This window comes from Pristis pectinata, chromosome 3, assembly GCF_009764475.1.
Source record: "Pristis pectinata isolate sPriPec2 chromosome 3, sPriPec2.1.pri, whole genome shotgun sequence".
Lineage (NCBI taxonomy): Eukaryota > Metazoa > Chordata > Chondrichthyes > Rhinopristiformes > Pristidae > Pristis > Pristis pectinata.
Window position 1 is genome coordinate 94,942,810 of NC_067407.1, and position 27,454 is coordinate 94,970,263.

Here is a 27,454-nt window from a genome sequence, read left to right on the forward strand (position 1 = left end):
CCATCTTGATCTTTCCATTCCTCTGACACTGGCCACCTGTGCATTCCTCTTGCTGTTGTACCAACAATTAGTGACCATGTTTAAAGCAGTCTGTACGTCATGTTCTGGATTCTCCATCCCCTGTCTTGCCTTTATCTTTCCTTAAATCCAGCCTCTCTTACAAGCTTTTTGCTAGTTGTCTCTTTACTGATTTTTACGTTTTTGATTTTTTTTTATTGTGCCTCTGTGTAGCACCTTCAAATACTTTCTGACACTAATATCACTTCATATTTGCAAATGGGCCTTAATTAGTCAATAATGGTAACTCCGATTTAGAAATGACCCTGAATGTGTAAAATGCCCCATTGCATTTACATAGAACATTACAGTGCAGGACAGGCCCTTTGGCCCACGATGTTGTGCCGACATTTTATCCTGCTCTAAGATCCATCTAACCCTTCCCTCCCACATAGCCCTCCGTTTTTCTATCTTGAGAGGACTATCAACAAAAAAAAAAAGGATTCTGAACCACATTTTGGGCAGGTGGGAAATGGGTTTTAAGGAACATGTTCAAGAACAGCAGTGAAGTTTGTGAGAAGGATTGAAGAACATAGGATATTTAAAGCTGAAGGTACAATTATTTGTGGTGGAGCGATTGAGTTCAGTGCTGATTAAGGGACCAGAATTGGAAAGTACAGATATTGCTGAGGGTTACAGGACTGGAGGGGAAAACATGAAGGGATTTGAAGACATAGGACAATATTTAAAAATTGAAGAGGCCAATCACAGCTATCAATGAATGAGATTTGGAATTTTGAAGACCAACTAATACTGAGTTGTTTTTAAGGTTATAAAGATCAGGTGTGGTGATTCTGTTTGATGAACTCTGTGACCATTATATCTCTGATACATTGGTTTCTTGCATTAGTTCAAAATCAATCATTGAGCTATTTTTGCTCAGGACTTAATCATTGACTTAAAATTGGGTTGTTTATTGTCAGTGCCAACAACCTTTTATTTTTGCTTTGATTATTTTAAAATTAAAATCAAATACTGATGTCTGATTTTAATTATTCTGTTAAAGACGGACAAATATGACATTTCTCTGGAAATGCTACAGCTGTATGTTTGTATTTTGATCATCTCAAGTATTGGCTGAGAGAAAGCAAGCATCTGCGCGATGGCCAGAGTTTAGACTGCAGTTTACTGAAGCTAGGTTTCCCTTTGTCAAGTTCAGGTCTGCCCGATCACAGCTAACTTGCGTTCAATCCTAAATATATATAAAAAAAATTGAGAACTGAGCATTTGGTTTCTTATGCTCTTGCATTGTTTTATTTATTGGTCTTTTATATTGCAAATTGGTCCTGGTGTCATGAAAAAAAATGTCTCTATGAATTGTGGAATATGACCTTTGGTAAAGTCAAATACAAAGATATCAATATGCCTATTTTTAGCTTTTGAAACCTTGCCCTTCAGATCATTGACAGGTAAATTCAAAGCTTAACTTAATTTCTGTGAACATGATTTAACTTTTCCACTTCAACCCTAATGTATCTGCTTTGATACCAGTGGAAAAATCAAGTATGTGGTAGAATGTTTGAAAAACAGAAAGCCTAGTGTATACACCGTTAATTCTTTCCAGTTGTGAGCCTGGGTGGGAGTTTATGCATGGTTGAAGAATCCATTCGTGTTACTTGATCCTGGCAGAGGGCCTAAATTAAAGTCTGTGCATTTAGAACCAACAGAGGGCCCAGTTGGGAGCCTCTGAAATATTGACTCCAACAAAGGGCACCAGCAGGAATCTATGCATTTTTGGTTAATCCTAGCAAGGTAGCCAATGCCATTCTATCATTGGCTTTAGCTCAACTTGGCAAAGTAAGTGGACAAAAAATTAGTTAGGTTTCTATAGTAAAATAAGTATTGAATGAAAAGTTAATTTATTGAGATGCACAAAGTTGAGTATGAATGCACTACTCCCAGAAGAGAAGGGGAAATGCTTCAAGAATGTTCTCTTTATCTTCTTGGAAAATATTTAATATCCTCACTGACCAGTGGGGAATCCTGGTGCATGTTCAGTCAAAAAGGAGGAGGAGAATCGAGGATAATACTGAGAATCTTGAGTTTGGGCGAGAAGTAGAATGCCACTTCCTATACAGTGTACCTGCTTAGTCCATAAAGCACATGTGCTTCACCTGTGTCAGTGTCTGCAGATCCAACACTGGCCACAAGCCATACCAGAATCTACAGAGATGTTCTGGAAGCAAATGAGGGATTGTCAAAGAGGGGTACAGTACCAACCAGCAGTTTGTAGGGAACTATATCAGTTGGAATCTGCAAGTTCTAATCTGCAATTAGAAACAAAAATCATTGAACAGCACGTTATTATAAGATGTAGTGCACAGCATCCGGCCTTTGAAATGTTCTATGTCTGTTTCTGGCAGGGTACAAGGGAAGTAAAGATAAGTTCTCAGAAGTATCTTCAGTTGAATGCCACATAAATTCAACATTGGATAATCAAATCTTGTTTTGCTCTTACTAGTCATGTTATTCCTTAAGATATGGCAGAGGAAAGCATTTCATCACTTGACTACAGTTCCTGGGACCAAACTAGCTAAAATCAGTTGGGAAAGATTTACTGGCACTTGGTTTGTAGCCTGCTATGTCTTGGCGATTCAACTGTTTGTCCAAATGCTCAAATGCAGTATCTGTACCTGCTCCCACTATTGTCTCAGGTTCCACATTGCAGCCACCCTCTGGGTGAAAAAAATTCTCATTGTAATCAATGTTAATGTCAGATAAATGGTGTTTACATGAATTTATTATTAATGTTTTAATAAATTTTAATTTAAAACTTTTAACTGTTTCAAAATGTCTCTGACAGACATTTGGAAACAATGAAAATGCCGTCTGATTGGATAAGCAGTCAGAAAACCATTAGTGTAGTCTGGGACTTGTTTTCTGCTGCCTGCACTTGGTTAATAATTATTTACCTTTGCACTTGGCAGGGCATCAACAGTAGTGACATGGGCAGTGTATAGATTAAGACTAGCTTGGTCCAGCTATACGTGCTCATAAATCCTTATATCACCCATGGCAATGGAGGAAGCAGCAACGGTTATTTGTGTAAGAGACAAAATTAGTTAATGGATGATTGTCCCACACTACTGCCATCTTGCAGGCTTGGGTCATTTCATCCATTTGTTTTTGTGGAATCTTCTGATCAGATTTCAATTAATCAGCTATTCAAAGCTTCCTTGAGCAATAGTACTTATTTAAATTCTAGTCGTCACTCTCTGCGTAGATTGGTTCTTCCAGATGAGCTAAAGGAGTCATGGCCCTTTTCAATCTATATTGCTTTATTCCTTTTTTTGCACTATTTATTTATCTTGTAATTTATAGTAATTTAATGTCTTTGCACTGTATTGCTGCTGCAAAACAGCAAATTTCATGTGATAGTAAACCCAATTCTGATTCTTTGTTATTTATGTCTAGCTTTTATTAACCAAGTGCAGCCAGTCAGAAACAAAGACCATTTGCTTTTCTCCAGTGATGCACATGCTCCATAATTGGCATTCTTACTCAGCATCCTTCTGAAATATTGTGGTTATTTATCTTAAATAATTTGTTTTAAGTTTATAAATCATGTGGCACGTGTGTAGTGGCTTTAACTCCAGTACTCCAGTGCACATTATGTGGTTTCCCAGAACCTACAGAGCTGAAAATGGTGTGTGGAGGATGCATATGACTTGAAGTTAAAGATTTCTTGATGTAAGCACTAAATTTTTAAAAGCAGGTTTGTTTCCATGTGCAACATACTGTATTCATTCTTTGCTCGACCGAGACCAGTAATAGAATCATAGAGCATGGAAATGTGCTGCTTGGCCCAAATAGTGCAGGTGGAGCAGTGCACATACTTCTGCATTGATCCCATCTTCCAGCACTTGATCCATAGCCTTCTATGCCTAAGTGATTCAATTGCTCATTTAGACACTTGTTAGGTACTATCAGTGACCCAGCTTCCAACTACTCAATAAGTACATTCCAGGTACTTGCCACGCTCTGGATGAAGAACATCCCCCTCGTATCCCCTCTAACTCTCTTCCTCCTTATCCTAAGTCTTTGTCCTCAAGCTTTATCTACTTCTGATGTGGGGAAATGATTCCTGCAGTCTACCCTATCTGTACCCCTCATCATTGTATATAGCTCAATTATGTCTCCTCTTAACCTTCACTCCAGGGAGAGCAGACCTTGCTTCTCCAGTCTCTCCTCATAATTGAGCTGCTCCAACACAGGCAATAAAATGTCTGCTTCTGTTATCGCTTCTGTTATCACTTCTGTTCTAAAGCATGCATGTTTATGTCTTTCGAGAGCATGAGTAATGGCAATCAGTTGGTCCAGAGGCATATCAGAAGCTTGGTAAATCCTATTTGGTGGATACTCTTTCTGCAATTTTGTAGTTTAGATAATTGCTTTCATTGGCTGCTCTTCTATTTGACTTTTGCTAATATCAAGCTTGGCTTTGGTATATTTTGATTATTTGAATCGTTTTAGAAATTAAATGTTGTCAATCATATCTCAGACAGTGAGGAGATGTAGAATTGCATCTTGGTCCAATACAAAGGTCATGAAAATTAAAGAAAACTAGATGGTGGAAATCTGATTTGTTTCTCTGGCCAAAGATACCGCCTGACCTACTGAGTGTTTCCAGCATTTTCATTTTTTATTTCAGTTCAAAGATCAATCTGATTGTGTAAAGGACCATTTGAGAAGGGAATCTGAGCTGTAAAGTTGAAGGATTGATTAGTCTGGCCGTCACAAGCTGTTTGATTTGAGATCCATCTCAAGTGTTTTAATTGATGAACACATCAAAACTGTGAAACTAATTATTTCGTTTAACTGTAAGGTAAAATATATACTTGCTTGACGTGTTGCATGATGCAACCCATTAATGCAAGGTAACGAAGTATTGATCTACTTGCTTTTTAAACCAGTTATGTAACTCCCTTTGCATTTTTGGATTATCTGGGAGGAAGCAGGAGCGATCTACAGTTGCGTAGATTCAAGTGCTTATAAATAAGCTGCTTACTGAATGCATCATGATCAAGAGGAAGAATGACAAAATAAGTCCTTCCTTGTTGTGCCAAAGTCAGTTTCTGAACTTTGTAATAATGGTCTGAAGGGAGCATAATTGCTGGCCATAAATGTCTGTGTGACTGCCAATGATGTAGCTTATTCTTTTTCCTTACAAAAATGTGTTTTTTTAAATTAAGCGGAGTGAATTGAATCTTTGCTACTTCTACCATAAAACACACCTCTAAACTATAACAGAGAAACAAAAATTTTTGATTCTGCAGTATGTAAGGCAATATCAGAATGCTACAGGTGGCCTCAAGTCACTTGGGCAGCTCAGCACTGAAGATTTTAATTTATGTTACTGCCTTTCCAGTTGTACAGTCGTGTCATGTTGGTGCTTGTACTCTGATCAGCTCATGCAATGTAGATATTTTCAATTATGTTTTCTTTATGTCAAAGCACATATAGCTGAATTTCTTATGATTCAAAGTGGGTTACTTTTATTCAGAGATGTGCTGTTATTGCAGTTCTATTCCTGTCAGAACCTTGAGTCTCAGATCAATGATATTCATGTATAAATTAAAAATAATAAAAGGTTAACTAGTTTAGCACATTGCGGTTCTGAACTGTGACTCAAAATTAGTGATATTAGTAATGACTCATGTCCAATGAAAGATTCTTAAATCTGTCTATCTCAGAATTTCCATTCAGCTTCTAATTTATGGCCATTTTCCTGCTGTGCTGTTTCTCACTCAAGCTTCTGAATAAGCCATGACATGCCCAATTTGATAATTGCACAGTTTCTGACAAAGATTAAATTAAACCCCTTTTAGGTGCTTGCAGAAAGAGTGGTTCTAAAAAAAATACTTTTAAGTTCACATTTCTATTTTGTACAATTGAAGGCCAGATGAAAGTTGCTGCGCAACCAGCTATTTTGATGATTTATGAAAGTTCTAAGAGTGTGCTTATAAATGCATGCATAAAACCCAGTGCTGTCAAGATAGATCAGGATATGCAGAAATCCATGAAATATCACAGCAGAATTTGTACTCAAATGTAATTTGTTCACTCTTGTGTGCGGCATTCCTTAGGCTTGTAACTTCTTACCTTGAAAGTGCATTATTTGACGAGTCTATTTGTGGATTTTTTTTTGTATACACAAATGTTTGAATCAAAGTAATTACAAGTAATGAGAAAATCAGCCTGCTCTCCAAAACTGACATTTGTGTGTACATTTATAAGTCAGCTCGTAATGAATATTCTGACTTGTGTGCTAATGTAATAGACTTTTGGAGATGTTATTTCAGTCACCATGTGTTCTGCTTCAATGCTATCTGAAACAATCAAGTTTGTGCAGTGCCATGTGCAAATATTTGTAGGCTTCTGATGGCTATGGGATTGATTTCAAAAATGTCAGATTTTTTTTAAAGAATCTATTTTGAACAGTCATCCTGAAAAATTAAAAATAGAATTGTTTGAAAGGTTATTATTAACTAGAATAATCACCGTTGTTTAGACACAAGAAAATTCTTGATGAGGAAGTTGATTTAGCCTATCTCTGTTACTTTATGCATCAAGAACCAAAAGTGTCCCCACTATAACATTCACTTGCTACATTTATCATCTTCGTTTTATTGCAGTAAATTAATTGAAAGTAATATTTGGGTCTCTAAGGCTTCTCTTATCCATAAAAGCACCTTCTGCTTTTTTTTCCATAAAGCAGGCCTTCAATATTTGATACCAGACTTGTGGCTGTGTTAAACACTGCCTGCAGACTTAAAATCCCTTCTTGTATCTCTGACCAGAATTCGACATGGTTGAATTATAGAAATTTACAGCCAAAGGAGTGGCCATTCAGTCCATTATGCTGGTGGTATCAGAAATGGATTTCAAGTCTACTTTCCAGTCCTAGGTCTATAGCTCTGCCAGTTATGGCTCTAAGTGTTCATCTGGGTACTTGCCCAATGTGTCGAGGATTGTTGTTTCTACCACCCTTTCAGGAAGTGAATTGCAGAGGGAAATTGAGCAACATTTTTTTTCACTCAAATATTCCTACCAATTGATCTAAAACTTCCCCCTTCCAATTTAATGACCTATTTTCTCTGGGAGTTAGGTCCTTGCCATTTACCCCATGCTTCTCATAATTTTGTACAGCTCCATCTTCACCTGCCACCCCCCACCTGCCTCTTTTGTTTCAGTGCAAGCAACTCAAGCTGAGCTACTCTCTCATAACTATTACTATCCAGCCCTGGATTCTGGAAATTCTGCTCTGCATCCTCTCAAATGCTTTCATGTCCTCCTTGTGCTAAGATGCTAGAACTGTATGTAGTACTCCAGAAGTGTCAATAGTATCCTAGACTAACATTTTTATACAGTTCAGGTATGACCTCCCTGCTCTCGTTTTCTTTTGCTCAATAAAAGTAGGCATCCTTTGTCGTCTTCACCATCTCATCAACGTGTCCTGCATGTTCAGGGATTTGAAGATCCCCCTGTTACATAAAACCTAGAACAGCAAGCACAGGAACAGGCCCTTCAGCCCACAATGTCTGTGCTGAACACTGTACTGAATTAAACTAATTCTCTCCCATCTGTACATGACCAATATCCTTCCATTCTCTGCATTTTCATGTGTCTAACAGCCTTTTAAATACCATGATCACATCTGGTTCCACCACAACTGTTCTAGACACCTACCGCTCTGTATACAAAAAAAAAACTTGCCCTGCACATCTCCTTGAAACTTTTCCGTCCTCTCACCTTAAATGCATGTGCTTTAATACTTGACATTTCTACCCCGGGAAAAAGATTCCAACTGTCTATTCTGTTTATGCCTCTCATAATCTTATAAACTTCTGTCAGGTCTCCCCTCAGTCTCTGGTGCTCCAGAGAAAACAACCCAAGTTTGACTCATCTCTCCTTGGAGCTCATACTCTCTAATCCAGGCAGCATCCTTGTAAACCTCCTCTGAACCCTTTTCAAAGCTTCCACATCCTTCCTGAAATAAGGTAACCAGAATTGCACTCACTACTGTCAAGTGTGGTGTAACAAAAGTTTTATTTTGCTGCAACATGACTTTCTTAATCTTGTACTCAATGCCCTGACCAATGAAGGCGAGCATGTCATACACCACCTTCATCACACTATCAACTTACGTGGCCACTTTCAGTGAGCTATGAACTTGGACCCCAAGATCCCTCTGTAGATCAATGCCGTTCAGGGTCCTATCATGAACTGTATACTTTCCCCTTGCATTTGACCTCCCAAAGTGTAACACCTCACACTTACTTGGATTAACCTTCATCTGCTATTTCTCCACCCATATCTGTAACAGATATTCTGCTGTATCCTTTGTCGGCCCACTACATGATCCACAACTCCAATCTTTGTTCTTCTACATTTCCTAATATTCTATCATTTATCATTCATCTGCACGCTATGTTTGACCTTTCCGAAAAGTTCCAATTCAGGGTCATAACCCTGAAATTTTAGTTTTGTTTCTCATTCTGCAGGTGCTCCTAACCTGTTAAATATCTCCAGCATTTTCTGCTTTTATTCCATTAAAAAGTAATGTGGAAAGAGATTGAGGTAGTTGATAATTATCTATCTTTATCAAGTCAAGTTGACATGCAGAACTATATGAAAATGATAACTCATTAAGACTAATGAGTTACCAAGCCAACACCAGAATAGGTGGTGTTAGGCCCTATCACATGAAGACTCTGAAAGAAAGCAGAAGGTGGGTAGAGGACAAACGGAGCACTATATTTTGAAGATGAGCTCGAAGATTGTTAGAAGAAATACTGACTCTGAGTTGACTAAAGTTTTTAAAATGTCACATTTAGACAAAGTTCCTTTGGAAAGTTAATTAAAGTCATCTTGCATTCTTTGAATTTGTATACAGGGATCATTAAATACTAGCACAGGTGGATCTGAGTCCCTAGTGAATGGCGGAGTTGGCTTGGTGCTCCTATTTCTTAAGTTCTTTTATGTAAATATTACTTTCCAACATCTGAAAAAAAACTTGAAAAATGTATAGTGATCATAGTGTCACTACAGTATTTTGAATTACTAAAACCCCCTGACAAGTTTCTTACAGTTAAATGTAAGTCCAGTTACAGATAAATCTAAATCTACTTATAGAGACAGAATTGTTTAATTTGTAAAAAAAAATGTTTATAGAAATTGTTTGATTGCTACAGCAAATGAGAATGGACTTGATGGAACTTTTCCTAAATTGGCCACGATTTTGTTTGGCTTCTTTCAGAGGATGCCATGGCTATGATGACCAGGAAATTTGTGTTCGTGATTTAACACGGAGGTCCTTTTCAAATGATTTTAAAGAGTTCAGTACGGACTGGAACATAGCAAGATCAGAATAGTACCATGAACAACTTGTACAGAGTTTCTCTATTGTCCTGCTGCTACCAAAAATAACACACATAGGAACTATTTTAAATTCAGTTTCCAAAGCAATCTGTTTTCCACTTGTATGGTGGCATGATTCACATTTGGATGACTACTTGTACTCATACCCTGTTTTGTGAATGTTTCCCTTTGAGAGAATTTCCTTGGACAAAGAAACACTGTGCTTGTGTGTAAGTCTCTTGATCTATCTGTTTTATCTAGCTTAACTTGATGGTTTATACTGAATCTCCACTATATTTCAAAAACTTGACCAGCGAGTAGAACCAGAATTTTAATCTTATTGGGAGTTGAATGGCTAATCAGCACATATACTGAAATTAGAAGAATACAGAGAATATTAGCATGGCCAATGCAGTGATGACACAACGATAAAGGGAAGGTTAAGATTTTGCTTACATTACTTTACTTACATTGCTTTGTTTACATTGCTTAAATGCAACTTGATAAGGAGGAAGGGAACATGGAACCCTGTCAAGTGGTCATGAAGAGCAGCAAATGTCACCTGGTTGCAGTAATCAACAGTACCTTTTAACAAGCATCAGTCTGAGTAGCTGCACCTGTCCATCCGCCTCATTCCTTCCTTTCGCTGCAGCCAGATCCTGAATCATTGGGATTTCTGAATAGTCTGGATAGCAGGTTATCAGAGTTTTGAAGTACCATCTAGAATATTTTGGCTGCTATCTAAAATGTGGTGAAACATATCTTCCCTGCACTCTGGGAAGTTTGCAGTCTTTATAATATTCACTCTATTGTTTATAGGAAGAACTGTATAGTGTTTGAGATTAATTTGCAAATCCTTTTGCACATTACTCTAACTTGATGAAAGTTTAGAGAAACTATTCTTAAACTCTTATAAGCTTCCTTTGACTTCATGCTATCTTTAACTCGTCAGGTGTGGACGAATCACTTCTATCATTTTGGTTTTTTTGTGCCTCAAGGAATTTGTTTTTTTGCAATGTAGCCATTATTTCTTAAAATAAAACCATTGTCTTTCTATGTATTTTCCCAATCAACCTTAAGTAACTTTCCCCCATATAGCTTCATAGTTCCTTTTAAGACTTTTTCAATTGAATAACATCACTTTCAAATTGAATGTAAAATTAAGATGCAAGATATGATATTTATTTATTAGTCACATGTACATCAAAACACAGTGAAATACATCTTTTTGCATTACTGAGAATGTGCTGGGGGCAGCCCGTGAGTGACGCCACTCTTCCAGCGCCAACATAGCTTGCCCACAGCTCCTAACCTGTAAGTCTTTGGAATGTGGGAGGCATCCAGAGGATACCCACGTGGACATGGGGAGAACACACAAAATCCTTACAGACAGCAGTGGAAATTGAACCTGGGTCGCTGGCGCTGTAATAGCATGAAACAAACCGCTACGCTACCAGTCATTCTTCCCTAATGGTTTCTTTACATTATCAATTAACTCCTTTGTACTGTGGGAAAGAAGATTGAAAATAGCTTTCTCCCAAGTTGGTCTTCAATATATTTATCCCAAATAAACATCTTGTATACATTCCATGAATTTGCCTTCCACCTCATTTCTGCTCATTTGTCTTATCCAGTGTATACGTAGATTAAAGGCACCTGGATACTCTGTCCTTGGGAATTTCTAAGCTTGATCCAAATTGAGCCAAGATCATTCCTTACCACTGCACTGGTCTCATCCTTCAGTTTCCTTTTTGCCTGTCCTTGCTAAATGTCAGATATTCTTGAACGTTTACATCTTCTCATAATAACAATGCTATCTCCTTAGCCGTGATAATGGAGATATTTGCATTATGAATGTCCTCTGGGCATTATTAGAGAGAAATTGATTAACAAAGATAATAATTTTGTTCATCAGAAACCTACATTTATTAACATATGGCAATCATTTATGCATTAACATAACATTGAAATAGTTGTATGAAAGATTTTAATTATGAAGCATAGCTCATGAGTATTGCTGTCCAGCAAAAAAGAAAAATCGGAACCAAATAATTTAGTGCCAAGTTATTCTGCATGACACTTGTATGCAATCGTGAATGAGTGTGTAGTGGTCTTGGTGTTGTACTTCTGGTTAGATGTGGGTAAGGTCTAGGCAGCTGGGATCAAGTGAATCCCTTGAGGAGTAAAGGGGGAAAATAGGAGGGCAATAAAGGGTCATGATATAGGTTTGGCAGATAAGGTAAAGGAGAATCCAAAGCGATTCTACAAGTGTATTAAGGACAAAAGAATAACTTGGGAGAGAATACAGCCCCTTAAAGATCAACAAGGTCATCTGTGTGTACAGCTACAGGAGATGGGTGACATCCTTAATGAATATTACTCATCTGTATTACTGTGGAGAAAGACATGGATGTTGGGCAACTCGGGGATATTAACAGTGATGTCTTGAAGAGAGTCGACATTATAGAAGAGAAAGTGCTGGAGGTCTTAAAATGCATAAAGGTAGATAAATCCCCAGGGCTTGATCAGGTGAAACTAGGGAAGAAATTGCAGGGCCCACCTGCAAAGAAATTTGTATCATGGGTAGCAATCAGTAAGGTGCCAGAATGCTGGAGGGTGGCTAAGTGTTGTGCCTATATTTAAGAGAGGCTGCAAGGAAAAGCCTGGGTGAGCTGAACATCAGTGGTAGATAAGTTTTCGGAGGGGATTCTCAGAGACAGGATCTACCAGCATTTGGAAAGGCAAGGACTGATTAGGGACGGTCAGCATGGCTTTATGCAGGGGAAGTTGTCTCTCATGAATTTGGATGAGTTTTTTGAAGAGGTGACCAAGAAGACACATGAGGGAAATGTGGTAGACGTCATCTACATGGACTTTAGCAAGGTCTCTAACAAGGTATCGCATTGTAGGCTTGTCTGGAAATTTAGATCACGGGATCCAGGGTGACCTAACCCATTAGATACAAAATTGGCTTGACGGTTGGAGCTAGAGGGTTATGGTGGAAGATTGTTTTTCAGACTGAATGCCTCTGACCAGTGGTGTGCCACTGGATCAGTACAATGGGTCCACTGTTGTTCGTCATTTATATTAACAATTTGGATTAAAACGTAGGTGGCATGGTTAGTAAGTTTGCAGGTGACTCTAAAATTGGTGGTTTAGTAGACCCTGAAGATGGTTATCAAAGATTATAAAGGAATCTTGATCAACTGGGCCAGTGGGCTGAGGAACGGCAGATGGAGTCTAATTCAGGTAATGTGAGGTGTTGCATTTTGGTAAGACAGGGCAGGACTTGCACAGTAAATGGTAGGGGAGTGTTGGAGGAACAGGGAAACCCAGGGTCCGTGTCCACAGTTCCTTGAAAGTAATGACACAGCTGGACAGGGTGGTGCAAAAGGCGGCTGGTATGCTTGCCTTCAACGATCAGAATATTGAGTATAGAAGTTTGGAATGTCATGTTACAATTGTACAGGATCTTGGTAAGGCCACATTTGGAGTACTGCATATGGTTCTGGTTGCCCTGCTATAGGAAAGATGTCATTAAACTGGAGAGGGTTCAAAAGAGATCTACGATGGTGTTACTAGGACTGGTGAACTTCAGTTACGAGGAGAGACTGGAGAGGTCAGGACATTTTTCCTTGGAACATAGGAGACTGAGGGGTGACCTTACAGAGATTTATAAAATCATGAAGGGTATAGATAAGGTGAATAGCCAAAGTCTTTTCCCCAGGATAGGAGAGTCCAAAATGAATATAGGTTTAAGATGAGAGGGGAAAGACTTGAAAGGACGTGAAGGGCAGCTTTTTCACACAGTGGGTGGTGTGTATATGGAACAAGCTGCTAGTGGAAGTGGTAGGGGTGGGTACAGTTAGGTCATTTAAAAGGCATTTGGACAGTTATGTGGATAGGAAGGGTTGAGTGGGATAATGGCCAAATGCAGACAAATAGGACTGGCTTAGTTAGACAAATTGGTTGACGTGGACGGATTGGTCTGTAGGGCCTGTTTCTGTGCTGTATCACTCTTTGACTCTCCCTAAGTTTCAACCTAATTTTGGCTGAGCAAACATCAAGTGACACTGTTTCAAGGGCAAGAAGTCCTTGGCATGTCCTGACCAGCAGCATACCCTCAACCAAAATCATTTAAAACCAATAAATTGTTTACTCATTTCATTAATGGTTGTGATGCATTTCTATGCAAATTGGCTACCATGTTGGCTTATGGAATGGTACTTCAAAAGTAATTTGTTAGTTGTGAAGTATTTATGGGAAATCATGCTGCAAAGGCTGATGAATTCTTTTACAGTTTTCTTCCTTTGCTGAGAGCGTGGGAAATTGTTTCCTATTGACATGGGATGTTTTGGTTGTTTGTTTACTTTAACATTGCTAACTACGCTTTTGGAATGTTGTCTTGGTTTTTTTTAACAGGATCACTCATTATCTTCATACTGGAAGAAAAACAAAATTTTGCATTTGTTTGCAGGATTCTGTTTTGAAACTAATGATCTGCAATCTACTGTGGTGCAATTACTTTGCTTGTGTTATTTGCACAAGTCACTTGTTATAAGTAATATTGACAGCATCATATGATCCAGAGTCTTTTTATTTGCTGTGTGTGCAAGTAATTTTATTGAGGAATATAATTCATAGATTTATCCAGAATGCAGCTCAACTTAAGCACTTGTTTTTTTTAAATTGAGTTTGTAATCTCTTCAGCAAAGTTTTTGGATGAGAATTACTAAGTAAAGAATGCATAGAGAATATTAGAAAGGATGACTTTTCATTAGCAGTCAAATAAAGCAGTGCATTTTTCCTATTAAATTCACAAACATTTATAGCCATGTTATTGGTTCCACCTGAAGCTCTCTGGTGGGTGTCAGCTAATACTGTGTTTTCCACAAATCCATTTGTGCCATAATGATGTCTGTTCTGTAGACGCTCAGCAATTTAACAATACCCAAGGCTGTTACTTTCATATCATTGAGTTATATATAACTCGGGAACATTCCTATGCTTAGCTTAATGCATTTGTAAGTCATTAACTTCCGAATGAAGCAGAAGGCTGGTGTTGTTATTTTGGTACTCTTTTCAAAATCTGTTAATGATTATTTATCCTTGGTGCTCAGGTTTTGGATTGATTTGTCTGTATACAATAGAACCTTAGTGCTTAGAATGCCGTATTGTAGAAATGATCAGCCCATGGTCCCCTGAACCATAACACTGTAGCCTTGAAGACCAGTCAGTCTGCAAAATTCCTATTCTTATTTTCTGTCTCTCCCTGTTGAATTTTGTGCCTCTGGAGATTTCAGTTGGGCAGTGTCAACTCAGTTACCTCACTAATATCGGCTTTGGCTCAGTGGGCAATGCTGTCACCTCTATGTCAGTGTTAAAGTTCTGTAAAGAAACGAGCATGTTCTTTTTTGACACTTCAGTGCAATACTGTAGGAGTGTAGCTGAACCAAGGCTGCTGTCCATCAGATGAGAAACTAAGCAGAGGCTGCACTCTGGAATGGACATAATGAGTTCCATAGCACCAGTCCAAGAAATCCTTGACTTAATATTTAGTATCTTGGTAAAGATTTATCCATAAAGTGACATAATTAATTGGAAATGTATCTCATTAGATGTGTGTGGGATGAAATGAAATTTGGGCTATAAATTACAGCAGTGAATGAACTTCTAAAAATGTCCTTCAGTGTTGAAAAATTCTTGGGAAGTGGAGGGTAAAAGGCACCTGTATAATTGAAGTTCTTCATTCTATTGGCAGATCAATTGCAACAGCAAACTCAACAACGTGGGGTGTGCAACATGATGATCCACAGTCAGTGGCGAGATTTATTTAAACAAGTTCCCTTTTGGATTGCATGTAGTAAACTTTTCATGAGGTTATTTGAGCTGAATTCATGTTTGTGCAAGCAGATGGCAACATCATCATCAAAGGCCTGAGGTTTATTGAGAGGAGGATGGCATGAAACACAGAAAGTTGATGCTCAGAAGATGTAATTCTTGATGAACTTTAAGATTTTGCTGCTGCCCAAGCACCTTTCTGAGCAGTTGGCACTTTGTTTCGTGCATAACTATTGGGGTATTTTTCAGTTGCTGCTTTCTTGAGCCATGGGTTTCTATTTTGGGAGTTGTTTGAATTTGCTGTTCCCTGGTGTACATTCTGTGCCAGTTGAATAGTAAACTTTTATAATGTAAGCAAAACAAATGGAATCATCTCCCTGTTATTTTGCCAGGAATAACTCAAATTGCTTTATATTTATTACTTAAAAGGGCAAGGAAAATCTCGTGTTCCAACACTTGAGTGTCAGAGATTCCTGTAATGACCAAAGGAAGCTTCAAGAATAATTTCCAATCTGTAGGAATTTAAATAAAAATATCCTTTACGTGGATGAAATATTGATGTATCATTGACAAAATGTAAGTACAGGGACTGAGGATGTTGGTAGGAAGAGTCAGTTGAAGTCAAAGCATCCGTGTGGTGTGGTAGTGAATTCCCCCTGAACCTGTTGTGACATATTTAGCAAATACAATTCAGTTCTTCTGGGTCATTAAACATTTGCATTTAAAATTATTCCATGGCTGATGAATTTATATTTTAACTCGCCACACAGGCTCATTGATGACAATTTCTGTAAACTTTAGAGCCTCCTTTAAAATCCCTTCTCTTTATATTGGTCCAGACCTTAATTTCTTCAGAAGGTTGATGTACATTAACCAATTAAATGCAGGTGATATTTTTTTCATAGTTTGAATTTCTCTAATTAAACGAATATCCTTATTCCATGAGTTGAAAGATGTCCTTAGTCCCAGGAAACTAATGTAGATTGAATACATCTGGGAAAAGTGGCACAGAAATTAGCTAGTAAAGTAATTTATTCATAAATAACACAATTTCTTAACTGAATTATGCCTCAATGTATTGGTTGAAATATTTAAAGTACAAGATCTTTGATTGTCTCAAAAAAATTATGCCAGATTTTGATTGGGCAGAGAAGGTTTGAAACTTAGAGGTGTTTTGCAGTATGCCTTATTTGTGTGTGTTTTCCCATTATTAAGTCAAGGTCTGGCTATTTGCACATTTTGCCACCACTGAAGTCCTGCCAAAAATGAGGCCTCAGGAAGTGGGAGTGTATCTGGCTCCAGAGAATGGGAAGGGTCCAGGCTCCTGATTAAAACAATAAACAGCTGCTGAAAATAGATGGTTACTATAGACTATTGGTGCTGTGCCTGAATAAAAATAGTGTCCCGTACTAGACAGTGCAGTAATCAGTTGAAGGAGACGGGCAATCTGAGCTGAACTAATGGGCACAGTTCTTTGAATACTCTGCCTTCCCCTTTCTGCCAAAGAAAAGAATAAGTCAGAGGCTTCTGGGAAAATCAAGCTCTTGATTCGTCAGCATGTGCCTACTTGCGGATCAGTGGCTCGGGTCAAATACTTTGCTGTTCTCCTCCCATCCCAGTGGACCAAAGTCCCGTTTGATGTAATCTCCTGGATGCATGTTTATGATGGAGTTGATTGAAGGACTGCTGTTGCCTCTGCACAGAAACTCTGTCAGAAAATTTCACATGCAACACTCGTCAATTTTTTTTGACTTATAAGCTGTCGATGGTTGAGATCAGTTCTTCGATCAAGGCTGGGCCCATGAACAAATACTTTAAAGAAACAACAACTGGGCTGCCACGTAAAAGTGGATCAGTGAAGTTTTAGACTAAATTTTAGATTGAGAAGTAACTCAGAAAATGAAAATGCAATGGAAGCTGGCTAAAATCTGCAGAAGATTCCTCAGCATCCTGGATCTAGGTATCTTTGGGCGAGTTCTTTTGAATTGATAGATGTGTGAAGCTGATAATATGTAAATCACAATCTGATGGATTTAGTGTGTATGTGAAGATTTAGGACAGGTGAAAGCAGCAGGTGAAACTTCTGTTTGCAGATGTAAAACAGCAGCAAAAGCAGCAGTAATGGTACAGCTTTATGTAGAAAGATGTAGGCTGCGTCAAGGTGAGACTTAAGGATGATTGGCCTGAACTTCAGCTTGCAGGAATTACTAAGAAAAATTGAACAGGTATAGTAAGAAAAAATTTATTTTATCTTATTATGACCTGATGTTTACTTAATTTTCCAAAAAGATACAGTGGGTTTCATTTATGTTGTTGCATTTTTATCATGTGAATACCCTTTGCACACTGAAATTAATAATTTATTAATCCCTTTGTCTTTCAGTAGGTTAAGAACAGTTATTGTTGCACAGCAAGGGAATTAATGAGTGCTTCATAGGGGAAACATAGATGTGAATTTCCCTTGAGTTTGCAGAGAATTGTAATGTGTTTTAATGTTATAAAAGATTACAAACTTGGTTTATTTGCATTTTGTAATTTGGGGTGACTGCCACGGTTGCAGAGAGCATTGCCATGAAGTGGAGAGTTCAATGCTTCCTTTGTTCGTGAATTTGGTTAGTTCTAATCTTTCACTGGTTCTGCAGTGTAAAATGAAGTAGTTAAGGCCATAGTTAAAATAATGTGTTAACAACTACAAACTTTTATGACTTTTCATGGAGTGGGCAGCCAGAGGAGAAGGCTTAATCATTAATTTGAAGTGTACCAAGTGAATACTTGTGTGATATTTAATATTATTTCAGGACATTTGTGATTAGCTGCTGTTATGAAAAGGGAGATAGGATTTGCCATTGACAGGATGGGAAACTGTAAGAGCACCAGTTCTGGTTACGACTGTCAATTGCCAGCTGCTAACAGCAGGGGTGACAATTTATTGGGGTCCTGAAAATATTCTGTGACTAATTAATATTTCGCCATTCACTGGATGAATGATTCACATTGTCTGGATTTCACTCCCAAGAGCTTGTAATTACCTTCATGGTTCTGTTACCAAGGTCTAATTGCCCTAGTCAATTTAGAAAAAGCAGATCCTGAGCCAACAAAAGTTTCCTATTCACAACATTCTGTGACTGGACCACAGAATGGGTTGTGCCAATTGTGCATCCATTTCCTGTGCAATAGCTGGAGAAATTGAATCTTTTATTCCTGAACTTGAACATACTTCCTCCATATGGCAATAATTGGGGAAAATTTTGAATAACATTTTGTTTTCTAATTTTATGAAATTAGTGTTGTTTATTTGATGGCATTCACAAAAGTATTAGAGTTGGAGGTTTAGGTGCTGTATTTGAGATTGAGGAGTACTTCTGAGGCAGAATGACGTAGATATGCCTGTAATTGCAATAATTTTGGGTGTCTTTCTATGATTAATATATGGATGCTTGAACACCAGGAACTGGGAAATTTGTGCACGTCAAGAACGTGAACTGATAGAACCAAGGTTTGTTCAAATGTACAAGAATCGGGCTGTGTTTGGAAGGGGGTTTAATTGCTCGAGGCAATGTTTGCGCCATTTCCTGTTGTGTTGCAGGTTAATTTGCATGGTGCGTGAACACAGTATATATAATTGCAACCAACACTGGCTTAATCATGATCTGCACTGTGTAACTCAATTGCATCCTTAACTTTAAATTGGATCCTCAAATTTAAGTCTTTAAATTGAAATACTTCACCACAAACACAGATCTAGCTCTTGTTTTGTTGATTAAAAGTCTAAGAAATTCATATTCTTCCACTCCGTTTCATGCCTACTTTAATTTCTTTCATGGGATTTAGTAATTGATGCCAATGCAGCATTAATTCCCAGCGTCTAATTCCCATTCACAAATTGGCCTGTTAATGTTGTTAAATATTATAAAGAGGTGATTAGACTATTTTGTTGGAGATGGTCATTAACTGGCATGTGTGGTGAAAATTTTATCAAATACTGTTTCATTATCTGAAGATCAGTGAATGGAATTGAACGCTGCGCAAGAATCAGCGAACATTCTAATTTCTGACGATGCGTTGGAGGAATTGGAAAAGGTGATCTGGCCTCCGATACCTTCCTGAGAAAATTGTGCAATGATATTCTGAGTCCAAAATGAATGGCCTTCAACTGCCACAACTAATTTCTTCTCTGCTAGCTATGACTCCAGCCAGTGCAGAGTTTTCCCATCGACTTCTTTGAATGTAACATATCTTCACGTCAAGAACAGTCAGTCAAATTCAACCACAGCATTTTTTTCTGTGTGGATAGAGGCTGCAATGAGGCCTGAAACCGAGTGGGCCTGGCGAAAACCAAGCTGCGCAATAGTGTAGCAGTTAGCATAACGTTTTACAGCGCCAGCGACCCAGGTTCAAATCCTGCCACTGTCTGTAAGGATTTTGTACGTTCTCCCCGTGTCTGTGTGGGTTTCCTCCGGGTGCTCCGGTTTCCTCCCACATTCCAAAGACGTACAGGTTAGGAATTTGTGGGCATGCTATGTTGGCGCCGGAAGCGTGGTGACGCTTGTGGGCTGCCCCCCAGAACACTCTACGCAAAAAGATGTATTTCACTGTGTTTCGATGTACATGTGACTAATAAAGAAATCTTATCTTAATAATGAATAAGAACCACTTGATAGCACTGTCAGTGTCATTCTGCTGATGATTGAGAGTAGGCTGATGAGGCAGAAATTGGCTAGACTATCTTGTCCTGCTTTATAGGCAGGACATGAGTGGGGAATTTTGAATCCTTTGGTTGCTGTTGTTGTAGCTCTACAGGATGAGCTTGTCTGCAGGTTGGCAGCAGCTTAGCCAGGATATTGTCAGGTCCAATGCACTGAATCATTTTTAATGTATGGTAAGGTGAATTGAATTGACTGAGCTGGATAATCCACTTGTCTTCTGGTTAAAACTTCTGTATTGACTTTGATATTTCTGTGATGGACTCTACCATCAATGAGGATGGGGATACTCATGGAGTCACAGCTTTGTGTTAGCTGTTGCATTTCCACTTATAATCACAACAGGGTATCACAGAACTGCTTCTGTGATTTAACATGCATGTTTTCTTTTGTTGGAGCTTCACCTGGTTGATACCTCACATTTAAGAATTGTTTCCCTTTTTCACTCTTAAATTGAACTAGGGATATTTCTCTGCTTTAAGGGCAACGAGAAAGTGAGGAAATTAGCCTTGCAGTTAGATTGCAGGTAGTGCTGCAATAACAAGTTTGCTGCTCCCACGTACTTAGAATGCTTCATAATGCCCAGCTTTGAGCTGCTAAATCTATTCTAAATCCAACCTATCCAGCACACTGGAACTAAGATGGAACACGAGGGGCTTACTCATGGTGAAGACTAGATTTCATTTCCACTGCAGGTGTGTGAATGTCACTCCTAACACTGCCAGAGCCAAATATATCTGTGACCCATTGTTGAGGATAAGCAGGCATATTCTTCATGTTTGTTGTTCCAGTTTGTCCATTCTGACAGCTGTGTCCTTGGGATATCATCTCAATCACTGCAAATGAATCTGAATTGATGGGTATTGGAGACTCCCTCCCACAGTACATTATTTGGTCATGATATCCTCAGTAAGTCATGTTCAACTTGGAAGTGTCCTGATTCATCAGCTGAGCGGCAAGTGCAAATTAGAAGGTTTCCATGCCTGTGTGAAACCCTGTGTTGACCTGAAACCATGAGACTGAATAGGGGCCAGACTAAATGTGGTCTCCCCTGTACACTCATTTTAAATTGTATGCCACGACAGTGGTATCTCTTGTGGGAAAGAGTGTACATTGTGGAATCAAAACCCCAGTAAGTTTCTAGGGAGCAAGGGAAACTGAACCAGTTGTGTTTGAAGAGAGCGTAGGGAAACAATTGGGTGGGTGCACTGTGTACAAACTTTGGAAACCTTAAGTCTAAATTAATCTGCTCCTTCTGAGCATGCTTTATTTGCTGCAAGTAACCAATTACTCATACCCGATTCCGAAATGTTATTTTCCAAAATAAATGTCTAATTTGAATGAATCAATACCAATCATCTTCTAAAGAACCCATGTGTAGACTGACCATGATTTTCTAAAATAACTGTACATAGGATGGGAATTTGATTGACAGCATTTACTGTCATTTCAAATTGCCTTTGAGAAAGTGGCAGTAAGCCACATTTCTAAATTGGTGAACACACTCCTCTAATGTTGTAGCATAGGGAATGCCAAGATTTTGGTCCAGTGATGATCAAAGAACCAATATTTCCAGCTAAGAATGGTGTGAGACTTGCATTGGAACTTGCAGGTGATGGTGTTATCTTGCATTTGAAAGATGTGTTGAAGTCTTAGATGCATATTGTCAGTGGTACACACGAAAGCCACAGTTTGCTGATGGTAAAGGGAGTGACTATTTCCATTAAAAAAAAATTGGGTTCCAGTCAAGTGGGCTTTTTTGTCCAGTTTGTCATCAAGCTTGTTGAGTTAGAGTTGTATTCATCCAGGCAGATGACATGCATTCCACTACGCCCCTGTCCTGTGGCTTCCATATGGTCGAAAACCTTTGGACAGCCAGAAGATAAATGATTGCCACAGGATTTCCAACATTTAATTTCATCATGTAGCCAGGGTGCTTTTTCACAAGGCCGATGCAATTAAGTGTTCCTAGGATGTTGATGGTAGGAGATTAGTGATAGTAATGTTGTTAAACACAAGGGGTAATGCTTCAGCTTAAATGGTTATGACCTGTCACATCAGTGGTACAAATGTTGGTCGGCACTGATCAGTGTCTCGGTGTGGCCCAAGACCTGTTCTCTGCAGGCTCCAATTGCTGCTACTCCACAAACAATTCTGAATGAAATTGAATGCTGCCTTCATAAATTAGGTAGCTGAAGACCAGGGAGAAATGTTAGATATGAGTGGAAATGGGCCTGATAAAAGATATCCCAAGCTTTTAAAGAAATAGTGGGGGCTAAATCAAAAAAAAATTGCTATTCCCTCTGGCTATAGGTTCGATGCCAGAGGTCTGGAAGACTGCAGTGTGTACCATTTTTGGACCCTTTGCAGGTCCTTCCCAGCCTATGAACACCCAACTTACGCACAGCCAATACATAAAAATGAGCATTTAGGAGACCGGCAGGGTGGATTTGCCGGCTGTGTGGGGCTGGAGGCGGCATCTACTGCGTGGGAGCTTGGTTCGTAGCCACATTTCTGATGTGATCTGTTCAGGTTACGAACAGTTCACAGGAACAGAACCCTGCCACAACCTGGGGACTGCCTGCATTGGCTTTCTCATCTCCTGAATTTGTTTTCTTTTGCTACCTTGAACGGCTGAAAAGCCCAAAGTCTCCAGTGTTTCCTCTAAACCTGACCCTGCAACATAGGTATGCTGTGGTTCCTTCAGCTGTCCTTGTGCTTTGTGTGACTGGGCATTCCACTCAATGTATGGTCTGATAGTATCTTTGTACAAATTAAGCTCGAATTCTCATTCTTATGATTTTCATTTAAGTTTGATAAGAAGCAGCCACCTAGTCTATGCTTGGTCTCGCTAATGTAGAAGAAACAAACGAAAAGCCTCTTCTTAAATGCATCGTTACTGTTTATTTCACCTACTCCCCTTGGTAGTGAGTTCCAAATTTTATCACTTCTGAAGACATTATCAAGATTAGGAACTGCTGGGGTGATGGAAGTACACTATTGCTGGGGGAAAAGTAAAGAGAATTTTAATACTTCATCCTGTTATACTAATATGATTGCAAAACAGCACACCATCAGGCATTGTATCGCCAAGATGAAAATAAGTGTTGTAGCAGGAATATAATCGAGATGAACTGCCAAAATTATTACCACTTTGGTAACAAACAAGGCCCAGGGTCATTTACTCAACCGTGTGTGTGGATCCTAAACAAATTGCTCAGATGACATAATGCACAGTTGTTAGAGTGAAGGGGTATCCCTAGAGAATCAGTATTCTGACTGTTTTGTCTTTCCTTTTCTCAGGATATCCAGGCTGAGATTGATGCTCACAATGACATTTTTAAGAATATTGATGGCAACAGGCAAAAGATGGTGAAGGTCTTGGGCAATTCAGAGGAAGCTGCCTTGCTCCAGCAACGACTTGATGACATGAACCAGCGATGGAGTGATCTGAAGACAAAATCTGTCAATATCAGGTTTGTAGACTGAAACAGGTGTTGTAATGAATTCTTTTCTTGAAAAACTTAGACAAAGGTCTTAAATCCAAGCTGAAGGATGTCAGTTTGTAAAGCACTGAAGATAAAATGAAACAAAGCAATGAGGTGATAACAAACTTCAACTTTAAATGCCAAAATACTTCAGGAGGAAATCAAAATCAGCAAATGAGTGAACACAAGGAATTTCAGTTTTCAACTCTTTGGAATGAAAATGGTTAGATGAGAGTGAATTGTGCAAAACAATGTTTAAATTCAGCAGATATGCTATTACTATGTGAAATTAGTCCTAACTTCAACACAGTAGAAGTTTTGGGAGGAAGAATAATGTTGGATAGCATACTTAATACTTCTAAAGAAGGTTGGTGACAGGTAGAACGGGAAGGAAGGATGACTGGCTATGGGGGAATGGAAAAGATGTTGGCTAGAGCTGAGAGAGATCATGTATCAGATGATTTTCTTGCATTTTGTCTTAAAAGTTTAAGAATTGTCATTGGAATTTAACTCCTTTTGAAGTAGGAGTAAGTCATATATCTGGAAGAAACGAGAAGTTTACTTAAAGTTTATCATAAGTAATGGGGTTGGCTTTCAGAAGCTAAATGCAAGCTCTTAACAGCCTGAGACTTTGTGACCCCAAATCATTACCCGCCTATTCAGTAGTCCTCCTCACGTACATAATTTTATTGGAGGTAAAATGCTAAGGTGGTGCCCCAAATTGGTGCTGTCTTGTATTATTATTAAACAAGCACTCATTGGTTCTAATGCACATTTGATCTGAGATATTTGGATTAGTAACAGATTTAAAGTAACATATATCTATCAATTTGTAAAACCAAATAAACAAGTAAATTCTATATCCTAGTCTCCCAGCATACTGAGTATGAATGTTTAATTGCAAAATATAGTAGCTAGAATCCATGTAAAATGTAAGTTCTTACTGAATTAGGGAAAATTGTGATGTTCAGAAAAGGACAGTTAATTGTTACTTGATATATCCTCTCTCAAGTTGTATGCTTTGCTGCAATCGTGCATTTTTTAAACAAAAACAAGATTGATTGTTTTTAATTTATGAGCTGAAAATAAATGTTTTCATTGTGCACAATGTGGATTGTTGGCAACATCCATTTCCTGATTTTGTTCCAGGGTTCATTTGGAAGCTAATGCAGAACGATGGAACAGGTTACTGATGTCATTGGAAGAATTAAACAAGTGGTTAAATCTCAAAGATGAAACACTGACAAAACAGATGCCTGTTGGAGGTGATGTTCAGACTTTACTGCAGCAGCGGGACCACTGTTGGGTAAGATTTCTTCCCCCACCTCTCCTGACAGACCTGTTCTTGGCTTAAAGATGTTTAATCATGGGGTACTTTTCTATACTGTTTACACTGCCTGAATCACCCAGAAATACCATTTTCTACCTCTACAATTTTATTAAGAAAAGTAACTTTATTAAAGATATTAATATAATCAATTTCTCTTTGCCATCTTTCCCATCATTTTTCCCAAGAATATTTAGCTCTTAATAATGACAGTATATTATGAAACCATGATTACCAGGTAGAATGGGAAGGAATGGATAGTTTCCCATTGATTCATGCCAAGTGGCCTCACTAATGCAAGTCACTGGGAGTAGTTTTGTGCACATAATCCAAGAAAACTGCTCATTTACCTGCTGATTGCTTGTGAGCAACTCTGGCAACTCATCCAAGTAATGAATCCAAGATTAGCTGTTGCACTGAGTTTGAATTAATACATTCCAATGTTTGGGATGAATCCCAGCATTTGTTTAATATGCTCACTAATAGTTCTTGCCAGATTCCTCTCATTAAAATATGAGTGGATATTGAATTCATTGTTTATGCAGGGTGTGGGAATAACTGAAGGAATTGAATCCCAGTGGAATATGGAACAATACAGCACAGGAACAGGCCGTTTGGCACATGATGTCTGTGCTGACTTTGCCAATTTTAACCAATCGAATCTGCCTGCACATGTTCTATATCACTCCATTCCCTGCCTGTTCATGTGTCTTCCAAATGACTCTTAAACTTTGCTATCATAACTACCTTCACCAGCTTCCCTGGCAACAGATTCCAGGCACCTTTGTGTAAAAAAAACTGACTTGCAAATCTCCTTTTGACTCCTCCCACCTCACAAGTCTGTGCCCTCTGGTATTTGATATTTCCACCCTATCTCACGTAATTATACCTCCAGTAATTTTATATACTCTATTCTGTCACCCCTCAGCCTCCAGCAATGCAAGTTTGTTCAACCTTTCCTTATAGCTAATACTCTCTAATAAGATAAGATCTTTTATTAGTCACATGTACATCGAAACACACAGTGAAATGCATTTTTTGCGTAGTGTTCTGGGGGGCAGCCTGCAAGTGTCGCCACGCTTCCGGTGCCAACATAGCATGCCCACAACTTTCTAACCTGTACGTCTTTGGAATGTGGGAGGAACCGGAGCACCCGGAGGAGACCCACACAGACCCGGGGAGAATGTACAAACATCATGCTGAACCTTTTCTGCACCCTCTTCAAAGCCTCTCCATACTTCCTATAATGCAGCTACCAGAACTTCAAACAATACTCCAAATGTGGCCTAACCAAAGTTTTATAGTGCTGCAACATGACTTGCTAACTTTTATACTCAATATCCTGACCTATAAAGGCAAGTATGTTGTACACCACCTTTCCCACCCAATCTACGTGTGTTGCCACTTTCAGGAAGCTATGGACGTGAACATATGCGAGAAGAGCCATCCTTCTGAACATTTACAAGGCTATCATTTTTAGGTGTTCAGAAAGCAGGAAAAGGATCAAAATAACTAATTGCTAATGGTATCAGTCGTAGTTTAGTTAGTTGCTCTTGTCACTGGGTCAGAGCTTTGTGGATTCATCTGGTAATTTGATGTGAAGTGAAATTGATGCCTCATTGTAGTATTATCAGTAAACCGAAGTCCAGTCTGTCCCTTCAGGTAGACATGTTGCTCTTTGAGTGAGCTTGCTGTGCAAGAATATCCTGTTGCATCTTCTGCCTTAAAGCAGCAATGATTCTTCCAAAATACTTCATTCATTGATGAGAACTTTGAGGCAGCTGAGTCAAAAAACACGGGAGATAATATATGCATGACTCTGTTATTGTATATGGGCTGTAACTTTATGATTTTCACATATGTTGTCGCTAGAAAGTGAGTCGAGCATGATCTCCAATAACCTCATTGCTGCCCAGTTTGGGATATATCTGGATTACAGCCGTGGTCCAAATGTTCTCAAAAGATCAACTGTCCTTGTCATCAAGACAGCACTTGACCTACTGTGGCATTAGGTTTCCCAAATAAAAATCTTGTCTGTGGTCTGTGATGATTGGAGTTGTACGCTACCCAAAGGATGGTGGTTGTCAGAAGTCAATCATCGTAGCCCCAGAAACATCACTGCAAGAAATCCTCGGGACAGTGTTCTTGACCTAACAATCTCCATCTGCTTCATCAATGACCTTGTTCCATCATTGTTTGAAGTGGGGATGTTTGCTGATTGCATAATGTTCACTTCTATTTTATCTCCTTGGCAAATGAAGTAATCCAAATGCAGCAAAATGTAAACAATATTTAGTCATGCTGACAAATCACAAGTAACACTGGCACCACAAAAATACCAGGCCATGACCATCTTCATCAAGAGAGTCCAATTACTTACCCTTAACAATGAATTGAATTACCATGTACACATTGTGACCAAAAACCCAACCTGACCAGCCACGTAGAGGCTCAGTATCGTGTGGTGTATGGTTCAGTTCCTCACACTCCAAAGCTTTTCCACCATCTACAAGGCACAAGTCAGGAGTGAAATGGAATACTTCCCATTTGCCTGGATGAGCATAGCAGCAAGAACACTGAAAAGTTGACACCAAGAATAAAACATTTCATCCACCACCCCTAACATTCATCCCCTCTACCTCTGGCACACCATGGCTGCAGTTTGTACCATTTAGGAA

At 38.8% G+C, this 27,454-nt stretch overlaps 1 protein-coding gene and 1 non-coding gene across 2 annotated transcripts in view; both read left to right on the forward strand.

The window, feature by feature from the left end:
* LOC127567749 (dystrophin-like) overlaps positions 1-27,454 on the forward strand; it is a 358,665-nt gene that overhangs the window by 227,810 nt on the left and 103,401 nt on the right. The window contains 2 exon segments of the mRNA XM_052010734.1: positions 23,265-23,437; positions 24,599-24,755. Of these exon segments, the coding sequence (XP_051866694.1) occupies positions 23,265-23,437; positions 24,599-24,755 (330 nt within the window).
* On the forward strand, positions 9,762-9,870 carry LOC127568984 (U6 spliceosomal RNA). Its single transcript, XR_007956116.1, has one exon. It is a non-coding gene; the product is annotated as a U6 spliceosomal RNA (small nuclear RNA).